Source organism: Schistocerca serialis, chromosome 2 (assembly GCF_023864345.2).
Source record: "Schistocerca serialis cubense isolate TAMUIC-IGC-003099 chromosome 2, iqSchSeri2.2, whole genome shotgun sequence".
NCBI classification, from domain to species: Eukaryota; Metazoa; Arthropoda; class Insecta; order Orthoptera; family Acrididae; genus Schistocerca; species Schistocerca serialis.
The window spans coordinates 351,091,327-351,111,915 of NC_064639.1; the positions used below are offsets into that span (position 1 = coordinate 351,091,327).

At 42.7% G+C, this 20,589-nt stretch overlaps 1 protein-coding gene across 2 annotated transcripts in view; it reads right to left on the reverse strand.

Annotated features, from left to right (window-relative positions):
- Positions 1 to 201: 201 nt before the first annotated feature.
- The window catches only part of LOC126457161 (general vesicular transport factor p115), a 202,666-nt gene continuing 182,278 nt past the window's right edge, over positions 202 to 20,589 (reverse strand). Inside the window, exons 16-18 of one of the 2 annotated variants that reach the window (XM_050093244.1) lie at positions 15,542 to 15,739; positions 14,116 to 14,200; positions 202 to 800 (exon numbers count right to left, since the gene is read on the reverse strand). In XM_050093244.1, the coding sequence (XP_049949201.1) occupies positions 14,117 to 14,200; positions 15,542 to 15,739 (282 nt within the window). In that variant the 3' untranslated portion in view covers positions 202 to 800; position 14,116. Of the gene's footprint in view, positions 804 to 14,115; positions 14,201 to 15,541; positions 15,740 to 20,589 lie in introns of both variants that reach the window. The other variant, XM_050093243.1, reaches the window with a different exon arrangement.

Sequence of the window (20,589 nt, forward strand, 5' to 3'; positions counted from 1 at the left end):
ACCACCACCACCACCACCACCACCACCACCACCACCACCAAAACAACAACAACAACAACTGGTTACTATACCATTAACATTATACTAACAACACTGTCACTAATAAATTTAATATAAACAAATATTTTTTTTTTCCTTCAGGGTTGGCACTGAGAATGCATGTGGTTTTCAGATTAATAAACAACAACATAAAAAGCTATACAATGGTTTTATTGTTCCACATTATTTTTGTGCAGATGTGTTGCGTAACTTCTATTAATGTTATTACAATTTAGGCACCAAAACTAACAATGTATTGGTGTCACACACAATTTATTACCAGTGCTTTAGTCATTGCACATAGGAATAACATAACTGAGATGAAATGTTGCATTACAGATGCAGTGACGCATTGCTTGTGTCCCTTATGATTCGTAAATGTAAGGTACTGGAAGAACTACTTATTTAATATGAAGAGATCAGTAATTGCAACACCATTCAAAATGCAAAGCAATGGAGCAATACAATACAAATTACTTACATGAAATTAAACTCAGATTTTTTTAACAAAAAACTTACAAAAGAAGCACTATGTACACAAAACATACAATAGTTGATATAGAGCTAGTCGACTATGTACAGATTATACAGAGATTTCGCTCAAGCCAGTACCACGATTACACAATCTTATTGTTCTCCTTGACCAGATTAAAATTTCTGTTATGATACAGTAACAGAACTTTTACAGTTCCCAGCAAAATCAGTGCAGCTGGTGTAACTTATTTTGCGAACAGCAGATAAAAATGTAGTCGAGTGGATGACTGCTGAAACAACAGAAATATATTGTCAGAAGAAAAATTTGTCACAAGAATTTGTTCAAATACAAATGCTAGTGTAATTAAATGGCATTAACAATACACTTGGCAGTTATAGAAGCTAGTAAGTAAACAACTGAACAGTTTGTCATATATATTACAAATATGTACTTTTTTGTCGTAATAATGATTCAGACATATTTTTCAGGAATACATTAACAGCAGTGATATACTTGGAAAAATGCATGACAACACAGTACTGTCTTATAAAATTGTTTAGTTACAACCGGTTTAGGTCGTAGTCCATCTTCATGGTGGAATAACTTTTACAACGGCAATATCACACCACATAAATGTCTTAAAGTATGAAGAACATGGCCAATCAAAAGTGTGGCAAACATTTAACATAGGTATTCAGTAGCAAAGCAGTGGCTCCATCAACAGGAAGCAAAATATTTTTGAGTTTCTGCTTGATGTTGATTGAGCCATTACTTTGTTACCAAATAACTATGTTAAACGTTTGTTACATTTTGACTTGATTATGTTATCCTTCATACTTGAAGGCCTGTACATCATGTGATGTAGCCATTTTAAAAACCGTTTTCACTGGGAATATGGTGTATGACTGAAACCAGTTGTTAATAAACAATTCTATAAGACAGTACTGTGTCGTCATGCATTTTTCCAAGTAAATAATGATTACTACAATTCCATGTTTAGTATAAGGTAGTGTTTTATTTCTAAAATATTTCAACTATGTTATATGAAATTAGTAGGTTTTATCTCCCTTTCAGAGCGTGCCTCATGGAAGGCACTAAAAATTGGTGATTTCTTAATTACTCTTAGTACTGTTGCTAAGGCTCTTTACTCTTTCACTGGTTTGTGTTGCTGACACTATGAAATACAGCAGCAAACTTGTTATCTTCAAACAATTAATCTCAAAACTATTTTGAGAAGTAATGCAGAGAAAGATATAAATGAGCCCAAATCAGTTACAAATAACTGAGAATCATATATATTGAGAAAAAACAGTTACAAATTTATACCACTTGTTTGATACTGTATTTGTTTGCTGACAACCATTAGTCCCCTTACTGGTTGGTTTGTGGGACTGAAGGGACCAGACTACTAGGGCCATCATCCCTTTTTCCACAAACTATAAACACCCACAAAGAATAAGGACAAACAATGGAGATGACAAGAGACAACACAGGGCAAGAAAGACACCAGAAAAAAGGAATTAAAATCACACCGAGTGTGACAGAGGTTGACCGACCATAGAAACAAAAAAGGAAAAGCCAACCACCAAGAAACGCACTAAAATCTCCATTCTAAAATCATAGGCCAAAGCCAGACTACACACACACACACACACACACACACACACACACACACACACAAAAAGAGGGGGGGGGGGGGGGGTAGAAACGCTTAGACCAAGCAATAAAAACCCCCAGCACAAATAAAACTCAAAACTAAATCTGCCATCACAATGTCATCTGATAAAAGTGCAGGAAACATATCAGGCAACACAAACGTCTGCCTGAGCGGAGTTAAAACCGGGCAGTCCAACCAGATGTGGACCACCTTCAAAGCTGACGCGCAGTGACAAAAGTGGGTCCTCACGGCATAATAAATAGCTGTGTTTTATCAAGGTGTGGCCAATGTGCAGCCGGCAGAGGACAACAGAGTCCTTGAGAGAGACCCGCAAGGAGGAGCACCACGCACCGGTAGCCTCCTTGATGGCCCGAAGTTTGCTGAGTCAAGGAAGGGTGCGCCATTCTTCACCCCAGGTGCGAAGTACATAATGCCGCAAAACTGACCTGAGGTCACTCTCCGAAAGGCCAATCTCCAAGGCTGGTGTACCGACCGCCTGTCTGTCCAGCGTGTCAACACGTTCATTTTCTGGGATGCCGACATGACCTGGGGTCCACACAAAGACCAAAGAGCAGCAAGAGTATGGAGGGACTCCTGGATAGCCATCACCAGGCGAGAGCAAGGGAAACACTGGTTGATAGCTCGTAAACTGCTCAGGGAGTCACTACAGGTAACTAAGGTCTCACCTGAGCAGGAGTGGATATACTCTAGGGCGCGAAAGATGGCAACCAGCTTGGCAGAGAAAACACTGCAGCCAGCCAGCAATGAGTGTTGTTCATAATGATCCCCTAGAGTAAGAGCATAACCGACACAACCAGCAACCATTGAACCATGAGTATAGACAACGTCGGAGCCTTGAAACGCGGCAAGGATTGAAAGAAAGTAGCGGCAGAGGGCCTCAGGAGGGCTGAGTCCTTCAGGCCCTGTACCAATTCGAGCCAAAGGCATGGGCGGGGCACACACCATGGGGGTATACGCAGAGAGGTCCAGAAAAGAGGCGGAAGAGGGAAAACCTCAAGCCCAGAGAGAAGAGCTCTGATGCGAACCGCAATCGTACATCCTGACCGGGGCCATTGTTCCGGAAGATGGATGACCGACTGAGGGAACAGGAGACGATAATTGGGATGCCCAGGCAAGCTACAAACGTGTGTAGCATAAGCGGCCAGTAATCGTTGGCACCAGAACCGCAATGGGGGGACACCTGCCTCCACAAGTATGCTATTGACAGGGCTTGTCCGGAAAGCTCCAGTGGCGAGACGAATCCTGCTGTGAAGGATGGGGTCCAGCAACTGCCATGCGGAAGGGGATGCCGAACCGTAAGCCAGGCTCCCATAATCTAGACAGGACTGGCCTGGTACAGCTGTAGAAGGGTAGACCGATCGGCACCCCAGATGGTGTGACGCAAGCAAAAGAGAGAGTTAAGATGTCGCCAGCGTGTCTGTTTAAGCTGCCGAATATGAGGGAGGCAAGTCAGCCAGATATCAAAAACCAATCCCAAAAGCCGATGCATCTCCACCACAGCAAGAGGTTCGCCGTCAAGATAAAGCTGTTGCTCAGGGTGAACAGTGCACTGCCGGCAGAAATGCATAACACATGTCTTGGCAGCTGAAAACTGGAAGCCATGCGCCACAGCCCAAGACAGCGCTTTGTGGATAGCGTCCTGCAGTTGCCGTTCAGCAGCTGCAATGACAGTGGAGCTACAGTAAATGCAGAAGTTGTCAGCATACAAGGAAGCTGAGACAGACATTCCCACCGCCGTAGCGAGCCCATTCCCACCGCCACAGCGAGCCCATTAATTGCAATTAAAAAGGGCCGGACACTTAAGACAGATCGTTGCGGTACCCCATTCTCCTGAACTCGGGAGGAACTATGGGAGGCCACAACTTGCACATGGAAGGAATGAAGTGACAGAAAATATACATAAATGACCTTGTGGATGACATCGGAAATTCACTGAGGCTTTTTGCGGATGATGCTGTGGTATATCGAGGGTTGTAACAATGGAAAATTGTACTGAAATGCAGGAGGATCTGCAGTGAATTGGAGCATGGTGCAGGGAATGGCAATTGAATCTCAATGTAGACAAGTGTAATGTGCTGCGAATACATAGAAAGAAAGATCCCTTATCATTTAGCTACAATATAGCAGGTCAGCAACTGGAAGCAAGTAGTAGTTGTTGTTGTTGTTGTTGTGGTCCTCAGTCCTGAGACTGGTTTGATGCAGCTCTCCATGCTACTCTATCCTGTGCAAGCTTCTTCATCTCCCAGTACCTACTGCAACCTACATCCTTCTGAATCTGCTTGGTGTATTCATCTCTTGGTCTCCCTCTACGACTTTTACCCTCCATGCTGCCCTCAAATACTAAATTGGTGATCCCTTGATGCCTCAGAACACGTCCTACCAACCGATCCCTTCTTCTAGTCAAGTTGTGCCACAAAATTCTCCTCTCCCCAATCCTATTCAACACCTCCTCATTAGTTATGTGATCTACCCATATAATCTTCAGCATTCTTCTGTAGCACCACATTTCGAAAGCTTCTATTCTCTTCTTGTCTGAACTATTCATCGTCCATGTTTCACAGTTCACACAGAAGCAGTTAATGCCATAAATTATCTGGGAGTACGCATTAGGAGTGATTTAAAATGGAATGATCATATAAAGTTGATTGTCGGTAAAGCAGATGCCAGACTGAGATTCATTGGAAGAATCCTAAGGAAATGCAATCCGAAAACAAAGAAAGTAGGTTACAGTACACTTGTTGCCTGCTGCTTGAATACTGCTCAGCAGTGTGGGATCCGTACCAGATAGGGTTGATAGAAGAGATAGAGAAGATCCAACAGAGAGCAGCGCGCTTTGTTACAGGATCATTTAGTAATCAAGAAAGCGTTACGGAGATCATAGATAAACTCCAGTGGAAGACTCTGCAGGAGAGACGCTCAGTAGCTTGGTACGGACTTTTGTTGAAGTTTCGAGAACATACCTTCACCGAAGAGTCGAGCAGTATATTGTTACCCTCCTACGTATATCTCGCGAAGAGACCATGAGGATAAAATCAGAGAGATTAGAGCCCACACAGAGGGATACCGACAATCCTTCTTTCCACGAACAATACGAGACTGGAATAAAAGGGAGAACTGATAGAGGTACTCAAGGTACCCTCCGCCACACACCGTCAGGTGGCTTGCGGAGTATGGATGTAGATGTAGATGAAAATCGGGAGCAGACCCCGAAGACCCCAAGCGTAGAGAGGATGTGATGTTGCCATGTCTTATCATATGCCTTCCGCATGTCAAAAAAGACGGCGACCAGATGCTGATGGCAGGCGAAGGCCGTACGGATGGCAGACTCCAGGCACACCAGATTATCGGCGGCAGTGCGGCCCTTACAGAACCCACCCTGAGACGGAGCCAGAAGGCCCCGAGACTCAAGTAGCCAACTCAACCTCCAGCTCACCACGCGTTCAAGCAACTTGCAAAGAACGTTGGTGAGGTTAATGGGGCGGTAGCTGTACACCTCCAGTGGGTTCTTGCCAGGTTTCAACACTAGGATTACGATGCTTTCCCGCCATTGTGACAGGAACTCACCCTCAACCCAGATACAGTTGAAAAGGTCTAGGAGGCGTCCCTGGCAGTCCACCGAGAGGTGTTTAAGCATCTGACAGTGGATGTGATCTGGCCCAGGAGCCGTATCAGGGCAAGCGGCTAGGGCACTGTGGAATTCCCACTCACTGAATGGAGCATTGTACAATTCAGGGCGGAGCGTGTGAAATGAAAGGCTCCAACGTTCCAACTGTTCTTTCAGGGAGGAGGAGGAGGCCAGTGGATAATGTGCAGAAGCAGAACTCTGAGCAAAATGCTCCGCTAAGCGGTTTGTACTTGTGACTGAGTCAGTACAGACTGCTCCATTCAGTGAAAGCGCAGGTATGCTGACGGGGGTTCATAGCCACAGAGTCGCCTGATCTTGGCCCAAACCTGCGATGGAGAGGTACGGAGGCCAATGGTGGAGACATACTTTTCCCAGCACTCCTGCTTACGTTGGCGAATGAGGCAGTGGGCTCGCGCACAGAGCCGTTTAAATGCGATGAGGTGTTCCAATGAAGGATGCCGCTTGTGACGCTGGAGTGCCCGCCTGCGATCTTTAATCGCCTCGGCTATCTCGAGCGACCACCAAGGCACAGTCCTCCACCGAGGGGACCCAGAAGAACAGGGAATGGCAGATTCTGCGGCAGTTACGATGCCGGTGGTGACTGAGTGAACCACCACATCAATGGTGTCATTGGTAAGAGGCTCAATAGTGGCAATGGAGGTGAACAAGTCCCAGTCAGCCTTATTTATAGCCCATCTGCTGGGGCGCCAGAAGAGTGACTCTGTGGCAGTGACAGTAAGATCGGAAAGTGGTCACTACAAGTCATCATGCACACTCCATTGGACAGATGGTAATAGGCTACGGCTGCAGATCGAAAGGCGAATGGCTGAGTATGTGCCATGCGCCACACTGAAATGTTTGGAGGCACCAGTATTTAAAAGAGAAAGGTCGAGCTGGGACAATACTTGCTCAACGATGCTGCCTCAGCCTGTTGCCACTGATCCACCCCACAGAGGGTTATGGGTGTTGAAGTTGCCTAGTAACAAAAAAGGTGGCGGCAATTAGTCTATCAGCGCAGCCAGGACATGCTGCAGGACATCACCATCTGACAGAAGATAGAGACTGCAGACAGTAACAGCCCGAGGCATCCACACCCAAACATCAACAGCCTTTAAAAGTGTTTGTAGAGGGACAGACTCACTGTAAAGGGACTGAAGGACGTAGATGCAGACGCCACCAGATACCCTCTCATAAGCTGCCCGGTTCTTATAATAACCCGATAGCCACGGAGGGTGGGGGTTCGCATCGCCGGAAACCAAGTTTCGTGAAGAGCAATGCAGAGGAAAGGGTGCAGGCTGTGAAGTTGTTGGAGCTCAGAAAGATGGTGGAAAAAAATGCTGCAATTCCATTGAAGGATGACATTGTCCGTGGCTGAGAAAGACATGAAAGGACCGAGGAGTTAGATTACGCCACTGGGTCACCTGCTGCCACCGACTGAGTACCGACGGGAGTGACATCCATCATGTCTGAGGGACCGGCGAGATCTAGGCCCTCAGCGGATGCCAGAATCTCCACTACGTCCTCAGATGCAGAGCTTGTAGGTAGCAGTGGAGTGGATGCGACCGCAATTTCTTTGGTCTTAGGGGTCTTTGATTTTGATTTCTCATGCTGTTCCTTTGGTTGCCCTTACTGGGAGGGCTTCTTTCATTCAGTTTCCGGGACTGAAGAGGACCACGAAGCTCTACAACCAGCTACCTGGGGCTTCTTCAGCCCCTCGCGGGTGTCTGATTTGCCACTGGTAGGAACCTGGCAAGGGGGTGACCCGAGGGATCCCTTCCTAGCGAGAAAATCTGAAGACGACTTACGCTTCTCTGGCTTAGAAGTGGGGACTGGTGTCCCCGATGGTTGAGGGGGTGCTGCTCCTAAGGTAGGTTGTGCGGGAGCAACAGGGAGGGAAGTGCCCCCCACCATGAAGGGGGCAGGTGTGGTCCTTTGGCTCTGAGAGCTGACTGTACGTGGTGCAACAGATGGAGCTGTAACAGGAGTGACAGTGGCGGCATAAGATGACATCATGCACACGGGATGAAGCCATTGAAATTTCCGTTTAGCCTCAGTGTTGGTCAGTCGGTCCAGGGGCTTGTAATCCATTATTTTCCGTTCCTTCTGTAGAATTTTACAGTCCGGCGAGCAAGGGGGATGGTGCTATCCGCAGTTGACGCAGATTGGAGTGGAGGCAGGGCACATGGAGTATCGGGATGGGATGGACGACCACAATTGCGACATATGAGGCTGGAAGCAATGCCGGAAGACATATGGCTGAACTTCTAACACTTGAAGCACCACATTGGGGAGGGATATATGGCTTAACATCACAGCGGTCGACCTTCACCTTCACCTTCTCAGGTAATGTGACATCCTCGAAGGCCAAGATGAAGGCACTGGTGGCAACGTGATTATCTCTCAGACCCCGGTGGACGTGCCGGATGAAATGGACACCTCATCGCTCTATGTTGGTGCGCAGCTTGTCATCGGACTGTAAAAGAAGGACCCTGTGGAAGATAATGTCCTGGACCATATTTAAGCTTTTTTGGGGTGTGTTAGTAACAGAAACATCCCCCCCCCCCCCCCCCCCCCCCCCGCAGCTTCTTACAAGTGAGTAATGCCCATGACTGGGCAGAGGATGCTGTTTTTATTGAGACTGATCCCGACCGCAATTTTGACAAGCCCTCCACCTCTCCGAACTTGTCCTCTAAATGCTCTACAAAGAACTGAGGCTTCATGGAAACAAAGGAGCTCTCGTATGGACTAGATACCGCTGTCATTCATAGCCTTTCGTTCCTCCTATGGTGTGGCCAGGGAGGGGAACAATTTGGGGTCATACACGTTTGCATGAAAGTGAGCCCTCGAACGCTTAGAGACTGCTGATGATCAGCCACCAGCAATTGAAGATGTGCCACAATTCATTGCGTGTCATCCACCCTGATGCCACCTACTCCGACCAAGGGGCCCTCCCCACGGGTGCCACCCAGTCACACCAAGGGACACCTGGCAGGATGGCCATTGCCAGGAGTCCCGATGCCCCAGGGAGATAGGCATCTACTCCTTGGCATACGTGGGGAGTAAATGGCGCAGGCATCAGTAGGGCGATCCCTGTGTTGTCAGAGGGCTACAACCAACATGGTACATGGCGGCCCCACCACAACGGACTGGCTACCGTGCTGGATATTAGGTGGCAAGTGGTCCACACTCGCAGCCGCACACTAATGTACCTGGTGTGCCAACATCCGAGAGCTTCTCCGCGGTCATTTCCGGTGCAGTTCTCCTCTTGCTGCCTGCGACAGTCATTCACTGCAGTACAGGAAGCCACGATCCTGGCCACTGTAACCAGCCTAGTATGGTGGCAAAATTCCACACACTTTTGCTAAAACATGCAACTGGTCTTGTCTATACAAATATTCCCACACTGATGTGTTATTTTATATACATCAGATGCCCTTATCCTCTTCTCCAAATTTTGAAGATATATTCCCAGCATAAGTTAGGAAAATAACTAATATACACCCACCTTCGCAAGTCTTCAAATATAATCTGAACTCTTAACACTCAACAGGCCTGTTTCTTACAATACCCATTCTGCTTACACACAGATATGTTAAGATGATGTATGCTTGTACTATTGACTACCAAAGGATATGAATGCATACGTACTGTGCAGTGGATGGTAGATCATTACATGCTAATAATGGTCTGCCTGTACAACAGTTTGTTTGTGGGGCGGGGGGGGGGGGGGGGGGGGGGGGGGGGGCTAGACCCAGGGGTATGGAGTATTTTTAATATTCTAGACAGGCAAATGTCTACTTCCCAGTAGCCACAAAATAGTTTCAGTTCCGACTCAGTTAAAAATCTGTGTAATTTCGACTTGCAAATCATTTTCTTGAAAGAAAAACATTGGACTACTATTTTGGCTGAGAGCTGGGGTGGCCACAGTCTACCCTTGCCACTGGTTATGGGCACCCTTGTCTACATGTGTGGGTTTATTATAAACACTATGATCTAGAATTCCATCACTACTCCTGTAGAAGATTACGTCCACAATACTAGCTTTCTACAATACTTAATTTCCATTCTACACTTTACACTGGGTTAAAACACTCCAAAAAGGCTACTGAGAGAATCTAATTCATGTGGCTGGATCCTGAATGTCTAATCAACATATCTTCAAAAGTATATCAGTGTTAAAGCTGCCATCCTCGCTGCCCTCTCCTCAAAGTCTATCAATAGATTATCAACTACAGCAGTAGAAAAATCTGCCTCAAATATTAGTTCCTTAAATTTATCCAGTACAATTTTGTGAACAAAATGTTGCCTATTGTATGATGAATCCCATGATCCTCCGAGTATCTCTTACACTTTTCTAGAAGGTATAGAGATCTGTTATGGTCTTGGAAATGTCTCTCCAGTTTCTTCTTCTGACTACTGTCAGGCCTCATCATGAAGGAACACAAATTATTGTTAGGCTTGTGGAGTGTAAAGTGGGTTATTTGTGAGAATGACCTATGTTCCACTGAGGACATTTATGCTGCTGAAAGGTGATAGCCTCTCTTTTAAACACTTTATCTGTTATCTGTACACAAGGTGTGAATGCAGTCACATAACACAGCAGGGACAAGGTGCGACACGGTGAGCATGGTCGCACTTGCTGGACGTGGACATTTATACCTTGGTGACGCCTCTTGAAGTTGTCGTGAACACCTCAGAAAAAAACGGCTGTACTGATCGATGTGTTTGAGTTTACGAGTTACTGGTATTTGGATCTGTCTTCACAACTGATGCAAATGGTTGGAACAATACAGAAGATCATTGCTGAAGACTTGTTTGTCATTCAGTATTTGGAAGTAGTGAGACACTCTTATACTATAAGTCTGCTTGGGTATGAACTCAAGAATTATAAGTTCGTGCAGTGTCATGGCAGAGTAACAGGACCATGAGAATAAAAGCTAAAAGAGACTGTATTGGAAGGACCACATAACAGATCCACTACACAGTGTTCCCTAATCATGGCGTTACAGCCAAGTTGCCACCCACACATGGAAAGAAACAAGGTGCTTGATATGGACTGCAGTTGGCTCCAGAAAAATCTCTGTCCATGTCAAGCCCACCAACCATCACCAGTAACTCCATTATGAAGTTTCCATCTCCTCCCAAATTAAAAATTCTCTCCCATAAACTTTGGCCAACTGTTAAGGGTGCATCTGCAATGATGAGCAATCCTTTGCACAATATGCTAAAGATCTTATTAAGACTTTCACAGATACACACTAGCCTTCAAATCTAGTCTGCAAAATGATGTACTTCACATCTAGATATGCAACTAATCCTTCAACTAGCCTTGTGATTTATCTGCAAAGGAGCATATCCCACCACCTTATTACCCAATATCATCCTGGACTAGAACAACTCAACCACATCCCTTGCTAGGGCTTCAACTATCTAATACCACACTCAGAAATGATGAACATCCTAACCAGAAACATGCCCATTTCTCCCAAAATGATAATGCACTGCTCACCCAATCTATAAAATATCCCGGCCATTTGTATGTTACATCTACTCCCAATCCCTTGCTGCATGGGCCATATCCTTGTGAAATACCCAGTTGAAAGACTGGTCCTATGCACCCATCCAGTGCATCCTATACTAGTCCCATCATAAGTATATATGACCCTACCAGAAGCAGACACACCTGTGAAAGCAATCACACAATATATCAACTCTGCTGCAACTTTTGTACGGCCTTTTTTGAGGGCATGACCATCATTCAGCTGTCCACTTAATTGTCCTGACAATACATTTTTTGATCTCAAAATGTCCGCCCAGGTAGCTGAGTGGTCAGCGTGACAGACTGTCAATCGTAAGGGCCTGGGTTCGATTCCCGGCTAGGTCGGAGATTTTCTCCGCTCAGGGACTGGGTGTTGTGTTGTCCTAATCATCATCATTTCATCCCCATCGACACGCAGGTCGCCGAAGTGGCGTCAAATCGAAAGACCTGCACCAGGCGAACGGTCTACCCGACGGGAGGCCCTAGCCACACGACATTTCCATTATCTCAAAATCCTCCAGGCCTTGAAATTTGACAGCCTACAGCCCCATCCCTATCCCTGTCTGTATGCCCATACTTCATTCATTCCAAACTCTCACTCTCCTTTCTGCAGTCTCTCTCTTCCTCTGTTCAATTTCACCTCTCAAGCCATCCTCCAATTCACTTCATTGGTTGTCACATGCATCTCTCCCTGCCTATGCCAGGGTGAGTTCACTGGTGCCACATTCCTATCCTGCTCCTTGTTGCCTGACTTTCCTAGTTGTTAAAGACCCTTTCCTCCACTCCTCTCTCCAATCCTTTCTCCTCTCACCCATTCCACCTCGCACAACATTTCATCCCAGTCGACATGCTGCACTGGTACAATGTAGCTGTGTGACTGTTTTCTGCATTAGTTAGCTCTGAAAAAGAACAGTGTCCAAAGCTTAGCAGTGGAATCTTGTTTATATGCCTAATGACCATTCACCACATCACCAACATGGTAAATTGTTACCTTCACTCTTTGTGTTAGTAGAATTCCACTCAGATCTTTCCATTGCCACAGATATTTGAACAGTGTGAGACACTTCAGAAGTCTTCTCTCTTTCACTATGGCAATTATGTCTCATTATACCAAAAAATTTATTTCTTTTATTTAATAATCTTTAATATTATTCTATTGCTCATCTGTATAAATAGTGTTTTCACTATTATTGAGTCTTGTTAATGTGAAGGATTTCCTTCTTTTGAATTATGCTAGTGAAAGACTGGTGACTGTGTTCAGCTTCAGTTCATTACATTATATACCAGTATTTGGGGTTTACTTCCCGGAATTTATGCAGTATTTTATGGAGTGATACCACAAGAACTGTCATTAATTTCTGCTCACGGTCTGGTACTTTTATCTTAGCACAGACTACATGTTTTGCAAGTCAGCACTGGACTTCAGCCAGTAGCTTCTTTCCAGTTCTTTACATATATGTAATGAATTTAACATTTCACTTATTGCATTAAACCCTAATATGTCCTCTTACACTTGACACTTCACAAAGATCAGATCATGGAAGAAAATGTGGCAAGCTATGTCCAATAGAATCTTCCTTAGCATGACAGAAGCGCCCTGCTGTATTTTTCTTAATATTTACATACATAACTACATGCCTATGCTTCAACTTTCAAAATATCAATGCAAAATATTAATCGATGAAATATTTTATTCTATGTGAGTTAATTAGCTCCAATTTTTATGCACCAATATTGTTGATGAACCTTGTTCTACAACAGTCATACTTTTTTTATATACGTTGTGTCTGTCTTCAGCTATAAATAATTTTAACCAAACTTCTCTTCTTGTGTGATAACAAGTTCACTCCTGATCCACTCCAAAAATATGAGATTTTTTTCCTGCGAATATTTTGCCTATGATCAAATGGAAGTCAGTTGATCATAAATGATATCTTCAGCCAAAGTATTCTTTCATTTGTTTACCACTTTGAAAGTCTTAACACCAAAAGATAAACAATTAACTTAGCGAAAGTGAGACATATGAGTGAAGATCTGAAATAAGAGATATGAAGGGGGGAAAAAAGAGAAGATAACTTCGCTTGCATTTCTTTGAGGGTATCTTTAATGTCATATTAGTGCTTGACTATTTTTTGAACTTAGTTTTTGTTGTTCTACTAAGAAATGCTTCATCAAACTTCATTAGCTGAGTGGTGGTTGACAAGCACTTTACTACAGATGTGTCCTTATGCTCTGCTGAAATGCAAAAATAAATTATTTTGGGCTGTTTGCAGAAAGCAACATGCAGAAAGATTTTGGACAGCAGAAGGGATAATGACTGATGTGTGTTGACTCAAAAGGATTCTATATTGAATGCCTCTACCACTAATTAAATATATCTGGTAATAACATAAATTTGCAACATCAGTCTGGTTTCTTCTGTCAAACCTCAAACAAAGTATTTCCCAGTGGAGAACAAGAACATGCCTCTAGTATACTGCATATCACTGCTACTGTGTTGATAATTTTAATGAAATTTATCGCAGGGGAATGATGCAGTTCAAAATAAAAAAATATCACAACAAATAATTTCTTAGTATGCAAGCACTGTAAGTTCTTTTTCATCAAACTTTAGAATTATTTTCATATTTCCTACAGAAATGACATTCACACCTCTTTAGGCTGAGTAATAGCAGTTCTGGGTAATCCAAATTAGCCAGGCAAACACCATGAGGTCAAAACATACATTTTTTTAAAAATCTTATTGGGCATATCCTTACCTCAAGGAATTTTTCCTGAAGCACTGCTGATACCTTCATCCATTTCGTCATCTTGTGAACTTACATCATCTTCATCATCATCAACCTAAGTAAAAATACCACAGATTGGTGAAGTCTGCATCAAAACAGAGGATACACATTCAAGTAAATTCTCTCTCTTTACAATTTTTTTGCTATGTTTAGGTTTTGTTTCTTTTTAAATTGCTGATTGGGGAGTAACAATTGAGTTATTTCCAGAATGAGAATTAGTTATTGCTTTGATGGAAAAAAAAAAAAAAAATTCGTAGCTTCAATGGGCGAAAAAAAACTTGTGTTACCATCCCATAGTGTGCACATTTTTTATTTCTCACAGGTTCCTTTGTTTAAAAGGTTACATAGCTATAACTGACATTTTGTTTTGAAAAGAGATTATAATGGGTGTTTCCTCGCTTTTTATTGTGCCTTAGCAATTGTAATGTCTCTTGCAGCGGTCTCTCCGCGATATTTTCAGAAATTTTATAAATTATATAACTCAGTATATATCTCGAAATATCTCTTCTTATCTTACCGATTATCAATGCAAAGTAGTTTCAAGCCCAATTATTCCTTGGAGCGTCCATTTACTCCATGGAATAGCTTCTCTGCTATCTATGTTTTCTCTTATGAAAAGAATAAAAACTTCTTGCCGATTAGTCGTAAAAGAAGGATCTATATGTACGTATTGTTGAGCGAGTTGCCATTTTGATGAGATTCTGTATGAGAAGGAATTTAATACATGAACTAAACTAAAGTAAGTGTGTTCGCGTATTATTTAACGGATTATTATAATTGACAGTGTCTGCTTACTACGTTGTGTTGCACGGAATCAGTGGGGAACGTCTGATTTACACTGGACGAACCTGCCGTTTTGAATGCTCAAGATATCCAGTTACTTCAAATAAATAGGCTAACACGGTCTTACCAGCAGATCTCCAGTCTTCCCCATGTGATCACCGAAAGTTAATAATTATTACAAATGTTTCCAGGAGATCGACTCACAATTTTCGTCGCACCGAGACTTCGAAATTGCTTCACTGCCTTATGGAATTTAAGTTAAGCTTAATTTAATCAGGACAGAACAGTATTGAACGGTGTGAATGTGATAAGCCTGCTTTGTCAATGAAAATTCCCTTAATATATACATGTTTTTACTATCCTGATCAGTGAAGCTAAATCAGGCCGGTGTGAGAGAGGTTCTTTAAAATTTTAGAAATATTAAACAATGAAAAAACTTCTATTACCCTAATTAGCCTGAATCCTATTTAAGCAATATATTGTCTATTGTACTTAATTAAATGACACATAATTTAGACATTCTACATGTAATAAATTTAAAAAGGAGTGACAAAGGAATATGATCATAAACTTTTCTTTTTTAAAAAAACAGATATCATTACATATATTTTACCTTCTCTCCAAGAGCTCTTAATTTGTCCTTATATTCATTCAGCTTTGTATCTTGATCTGCTAGAAGTTCCAGTAAAACTTCTTGGTCTTTCCTCAATGTATCTGCTTCACTTACAATAGCTTCCATTAAAGTTACTTTATCTTTTTCAGCAGACAGTTGTTTTTGTGTTTCTAGAAGTTGCTGCTGCAGTTGTGAAATCTGTTGAAAAATATCATGTAATGTCTAATTTCAGAACCATCTAATTTGTTTAAAACTGGGATTTCAATATACCTCTTATGAAGTATGATAAAAACCATCACAATTTTCTCATTATATTTGTTTACATTTTTAAAAGAAACAGCCTCACAGCTCACTCACAAATGCACCAATGGAATTTTATAGACAACTGTATCAAAGGAAAATTCAAATGTGAAAACTAATACATTTGTACAAGAGAACTGCTATTACCTTGAGGAGTGAAATGCGTAGTAGGCTGACAGACAAACATAAAAGTAAAACTGACACAAAACCTAGCTTTATGAAACTAAAGAAAGAGGTATAGGAAGGACAGATCACTAGGACGTAGGATGAGATGAACCTACCTGAAGTAAGGATGAGGATAGTTATTACAAACATAAGCATGGTCGTCAACTGAAAGTGATGAAATTTTCTTTACATAATTACAAGTTAGTCTAACAAAGCAAAGGCAAGTAGGATATTTAGTCCCACTTACAGGTATACTGTACCTATGAAATTAATTACTGTATACAAATACTGTGCTGCAGTTCAGTGGAGTACATGCCTACCCAATACTGTTTTACTTTAGGACATAACAATAAAACATGCAAATACAAAACGAAAGTGATATCAGTTACAGTGCTGTTAAAAATGGAAGAGGCGGTCACTATGGCCAAAATCAACACCACCTATGGGAAAAAAATCAAACAATGGAAACTCAAGGTAGGAATTCAACAATGTAGGAAAAGACAGATTGCAACTTACCATAAAGAAGATACATCAACACAGACACCTCATGCACACATGACCGCCAACTCCAGCATATCGGGCCGGAATGTAACATCACAAGGGATACAAGATACAAGCAGCAATCTGGATGGTATGGGGGAGGGGAAGGGGAAGGGATGGTGGTGAATGGGTGTGTGTGTGTGTGGGGGAGGGGGGGGGGGGAGACAGACACAGAAACAGAGACAGAGAGAGAGAGAGAGAGAGAGAGAGAGAGAGAGAGAGAGAGAGAGAGAGAGAGAGTTTGGCAGAGGATTCCATATAAACAGGGTGGGAGGAGATGATAGGGCAGAGGGGGTGGAAACTGTTGGGTGAAGGGTGTGGGGACAGTATGTCACTGTAGGTTGAGGCCAGAATAATTATGGGAGGGGAAAATGTGTTGCAAGGATAACTCCCATCTGCACTGTTCGGAAAAGCTGGTGGTGGAGGGAAGGATCAAGATGGCTCGGGTAGTGAAGCAGCCATTGAAATCAAGTGTGTTAGTGCTTAAGAGTCGACCTCAGCTGTGAATATAGGCTCGGCACTAACCTTTCTTTGCTCTCTTGTTGGAGACCAAGCAGAAAGCACGCATAAGAGCGTAATGTTCAGAGCACCTGAAGCTAATGATAACTTTAGTTATCAAAATGTTGTGTGTAAAATGGAATCATCAACTCTGCTAGAAATGCACAAACAGATGATTAACAAAATTTTTATGTTACTACAACCAGGAAAATGATGTTTATAGGAGGATTAGATAAGCCAAGGGTTAGACACCAGGGAAATGTCATAGCTCTAGTTTTGTAGAGATGCAGATGGTGCCTGCGGTGCAGTGGCATGCAAAGGGTAGCTACGTGGGATTTGGGCTCAATGAGAACAAAGGCCAATGGAAAGTGCTTTCACTGTGATCAGATTTCATGATAGCGGATGCTACAGCAAGCAATTAAAGCTCAACTCTGATAACAAATCACATTTTCTGTACAAAAAGATATACGATGACTAGGAACTGATGGAAAATACCTACAGTAGAACTGTACCAATTTTCATATATAAATACACACTGGGTCCAACATTTGCAAACAATTGGACTGTTAATGTAGTATTCAAAGTGCTAGCCATAGGTGTAGAAAAATATTACAAGGCATGAGCTATGGACGATTTATTGTACGACATCTTATAGATGGGTACACTCACAGGATGAACTGTCTTACCTGGAGATATCTACATTCTGTGGTATTTCACTTTCCATATATTCTCTCCCATTTTCCATAATTACACCAAAAAGAATAAAGTGAAACTTTCTACAAAAGAGCTTGTGGGTGTGTCAAGATCAGAACAGTTTAAACTCAACATTTTCCTTGCCCTCTGGTGGCCACTGACATCTTGATGCCAACTGTTGTTCGACCAAATGAACACGGCACATCTTGGGCACTTTTATCCTCTCACAGTGATAAGAATAAAATTGTTTCTTATTTTAGTTTGATCTTCCACACAAAATAACTTTAATAAACTACATGATCACCATTCAATAACACAACATGCACAGGCTGCTATGGGAGTTTTTACCAAGAGTTATTTTTTTATCTGAAGTAATAATATTTACATTTATATATTGGATTTTGTATACTGCGATCGTATGAGAGTTAAATTAACATTATAAAATACACTGATAAGCCAAAACATTATGACCACTCCCCACTGCGATGATGGATGCTCCCTGGTGGCACAGCGGGCACGTGATGTGGTAGCACAAACATGTAAGTGGAGCTGACAATAACAGGGGCTCACTCATTGAGATAAGTGACTTCGACAAAGGGCAGATTATTATTAAGCAGAGCCTGTAAATGAGTGTCTTGAAAATGGTGAAGCTAGTCAAATGTTCATGTGCTACTGTAGTGAGCATCAATGGAAAGAGGTACGACAATGAAACTACCACTAGGCCATAAACGATTGGATGCCCATGGCTCTTCACAGAATGAGGGGTTCGGAGACTTTTCTGCTCTGTAAAGTAGGATAGATGGTGATCTGTGGCATCTCTGCCAAAAGAGCACAATGCTTGTTTCCGACCACCCCCAACATTTTAACATGTTGACCCAACAACACCATAAATTATGATTGCAGTGGGCACAGGACCATCAGGATCTGACCATCGATCAATGGAAACATGCTGTCTCTTCAGGTGAATCATAGTTTTGCTATACAAGGTTGATCGTCGTCTTCACAAATGCCATCATCAGGGCGAATGGCGACTTGAAACATGGAGCGCACCACAGACACTGGCTGGTGGGCGCAGTATTATGCTATGGGAGACATTCTCCAGCACTTGCATGGTACCTGTGGCAGTAACTGAAGACACACTGACAGCTGTAAACCACCTGAATCCCTTCATGCTTGATGATTTTCTCAATGACAATATCATCTTTCAGCAGTATAACTGTCCATGTCTCTGAGTCACAACCATGCTACAGTGGTTTGAGGAGCATTATAGTGAACTCATGTTCATGTCTAAGTGACCGAATTCACCTGATGTAAATCCTATGGGACCCATCTGGGTTGGTACTGGGCACCATCACCACATACGAAAATCAGCAGCCCATTATTTATGCGAATCGCATGACCTGTGCATAGAAATGTAATGTCACATACCTACCAACAAACTGTTGGATCCCTGATACGCAGAATCAGTGATGTATTTCGTTCCAAAGACGGACTAACAAGCTATTAAGTAGGCGGTCATAATGTTTTGGCTCATCATTGTACAGTCACAAGTGACAATATGTCTAACATTTGAGATATATTGTTCACTTTGGAGGGGTGCAGGCAGCAAAATCAGCTTGAAAAATTTATGTTGTGTGTGTATCATCACTTTTTCATTCTTACCCGGTACCGAAAGTAGTGAGAGGACTTATGATGGACAAGTTTTGTTACAATTTCCCTACTGATATTCAATGTGGCTGATGGAAACCGTGACACAGACTAGGCAAAACACTGATCTCCATTTAAGCCTGAAACTGATACCAAACTTGGCATTTACTTTACAGAGTGACCCCACTATCTCAGAGCTAGTGAAGAGCTGCACCATTCATTTCTCCAATATTGCCCCTGTAGTGCAAATAAAAGTTCCATCACACCTTTACAGCGACATACTGATAGAAACAAAGTTTAAACTGTCTTGTAGTGCTGTAATACAAGCTTATACTGTAGTTTCCATACTTGCAGATTGCAGCTGCAATTTTTCATGAACTAAGTAATCACTGTAAGTAATAGTATGCAACACAGCTTGTTTCACACTTCATATACCTGTTATAGTATCAGTTTTGCAAATGTAATGCTTCTTCATGCACCTGCTTTCATATATAATATTTTCATACGTTATATGCCAGTTAGAGATTGCTCACTTTGCACTTAAATCGTGCAGTGGTGTTTTGCAAAACACACATCAAGATCACCTTGAAAATGATGTCTCTTGTATTTGGCTTCAATCTGAATAATCATACTTAATGAACATAGTCCTCAATCCATGACTCACTAATGATACAAGAACAATAATAGAGTTCAGTGTCGTAACTACATTCGTCGTCGTCGTCGTCGTCTGATACTCGTATCCGAGTTTTCATTTCTCTCCTGAGATTTCCTGTGTCACGGTTCAGGCGTGGAAGTGTCGTTGATGGCTTAGCAATCCAACCCTAGCGTGGAACAGGCGGCCACAGACATTACAGCTGATGGAAGGTGGAGGACGTGGCTGAGCCTGGAGGAGTTTACGTGTCCGGCGTTTGTCATCCTCCATTCTTCGACGTTCCAGCTCAAAGTTTTGAAGAGCATTTGAGGTAACTGAGCACCAGCGACTTCGGTCTTCTGCTATTGTGGACCAGTTACTCGGATCGATGTTCAAGTTTTTCAGATTTTTCTTGTACTGATCCTTATAACGTTTGAGAGGGGCAACTCGTGGCCTTTTACCTGTGCTCACTTCGCTGTACAGGATTTGACGTGGGAGTCTGTCATTTTTCATCCGCTGGACATGTCCGACCCATCTGAGTTGATGCCCAATGATAAGAGCTTCCATGCTATAC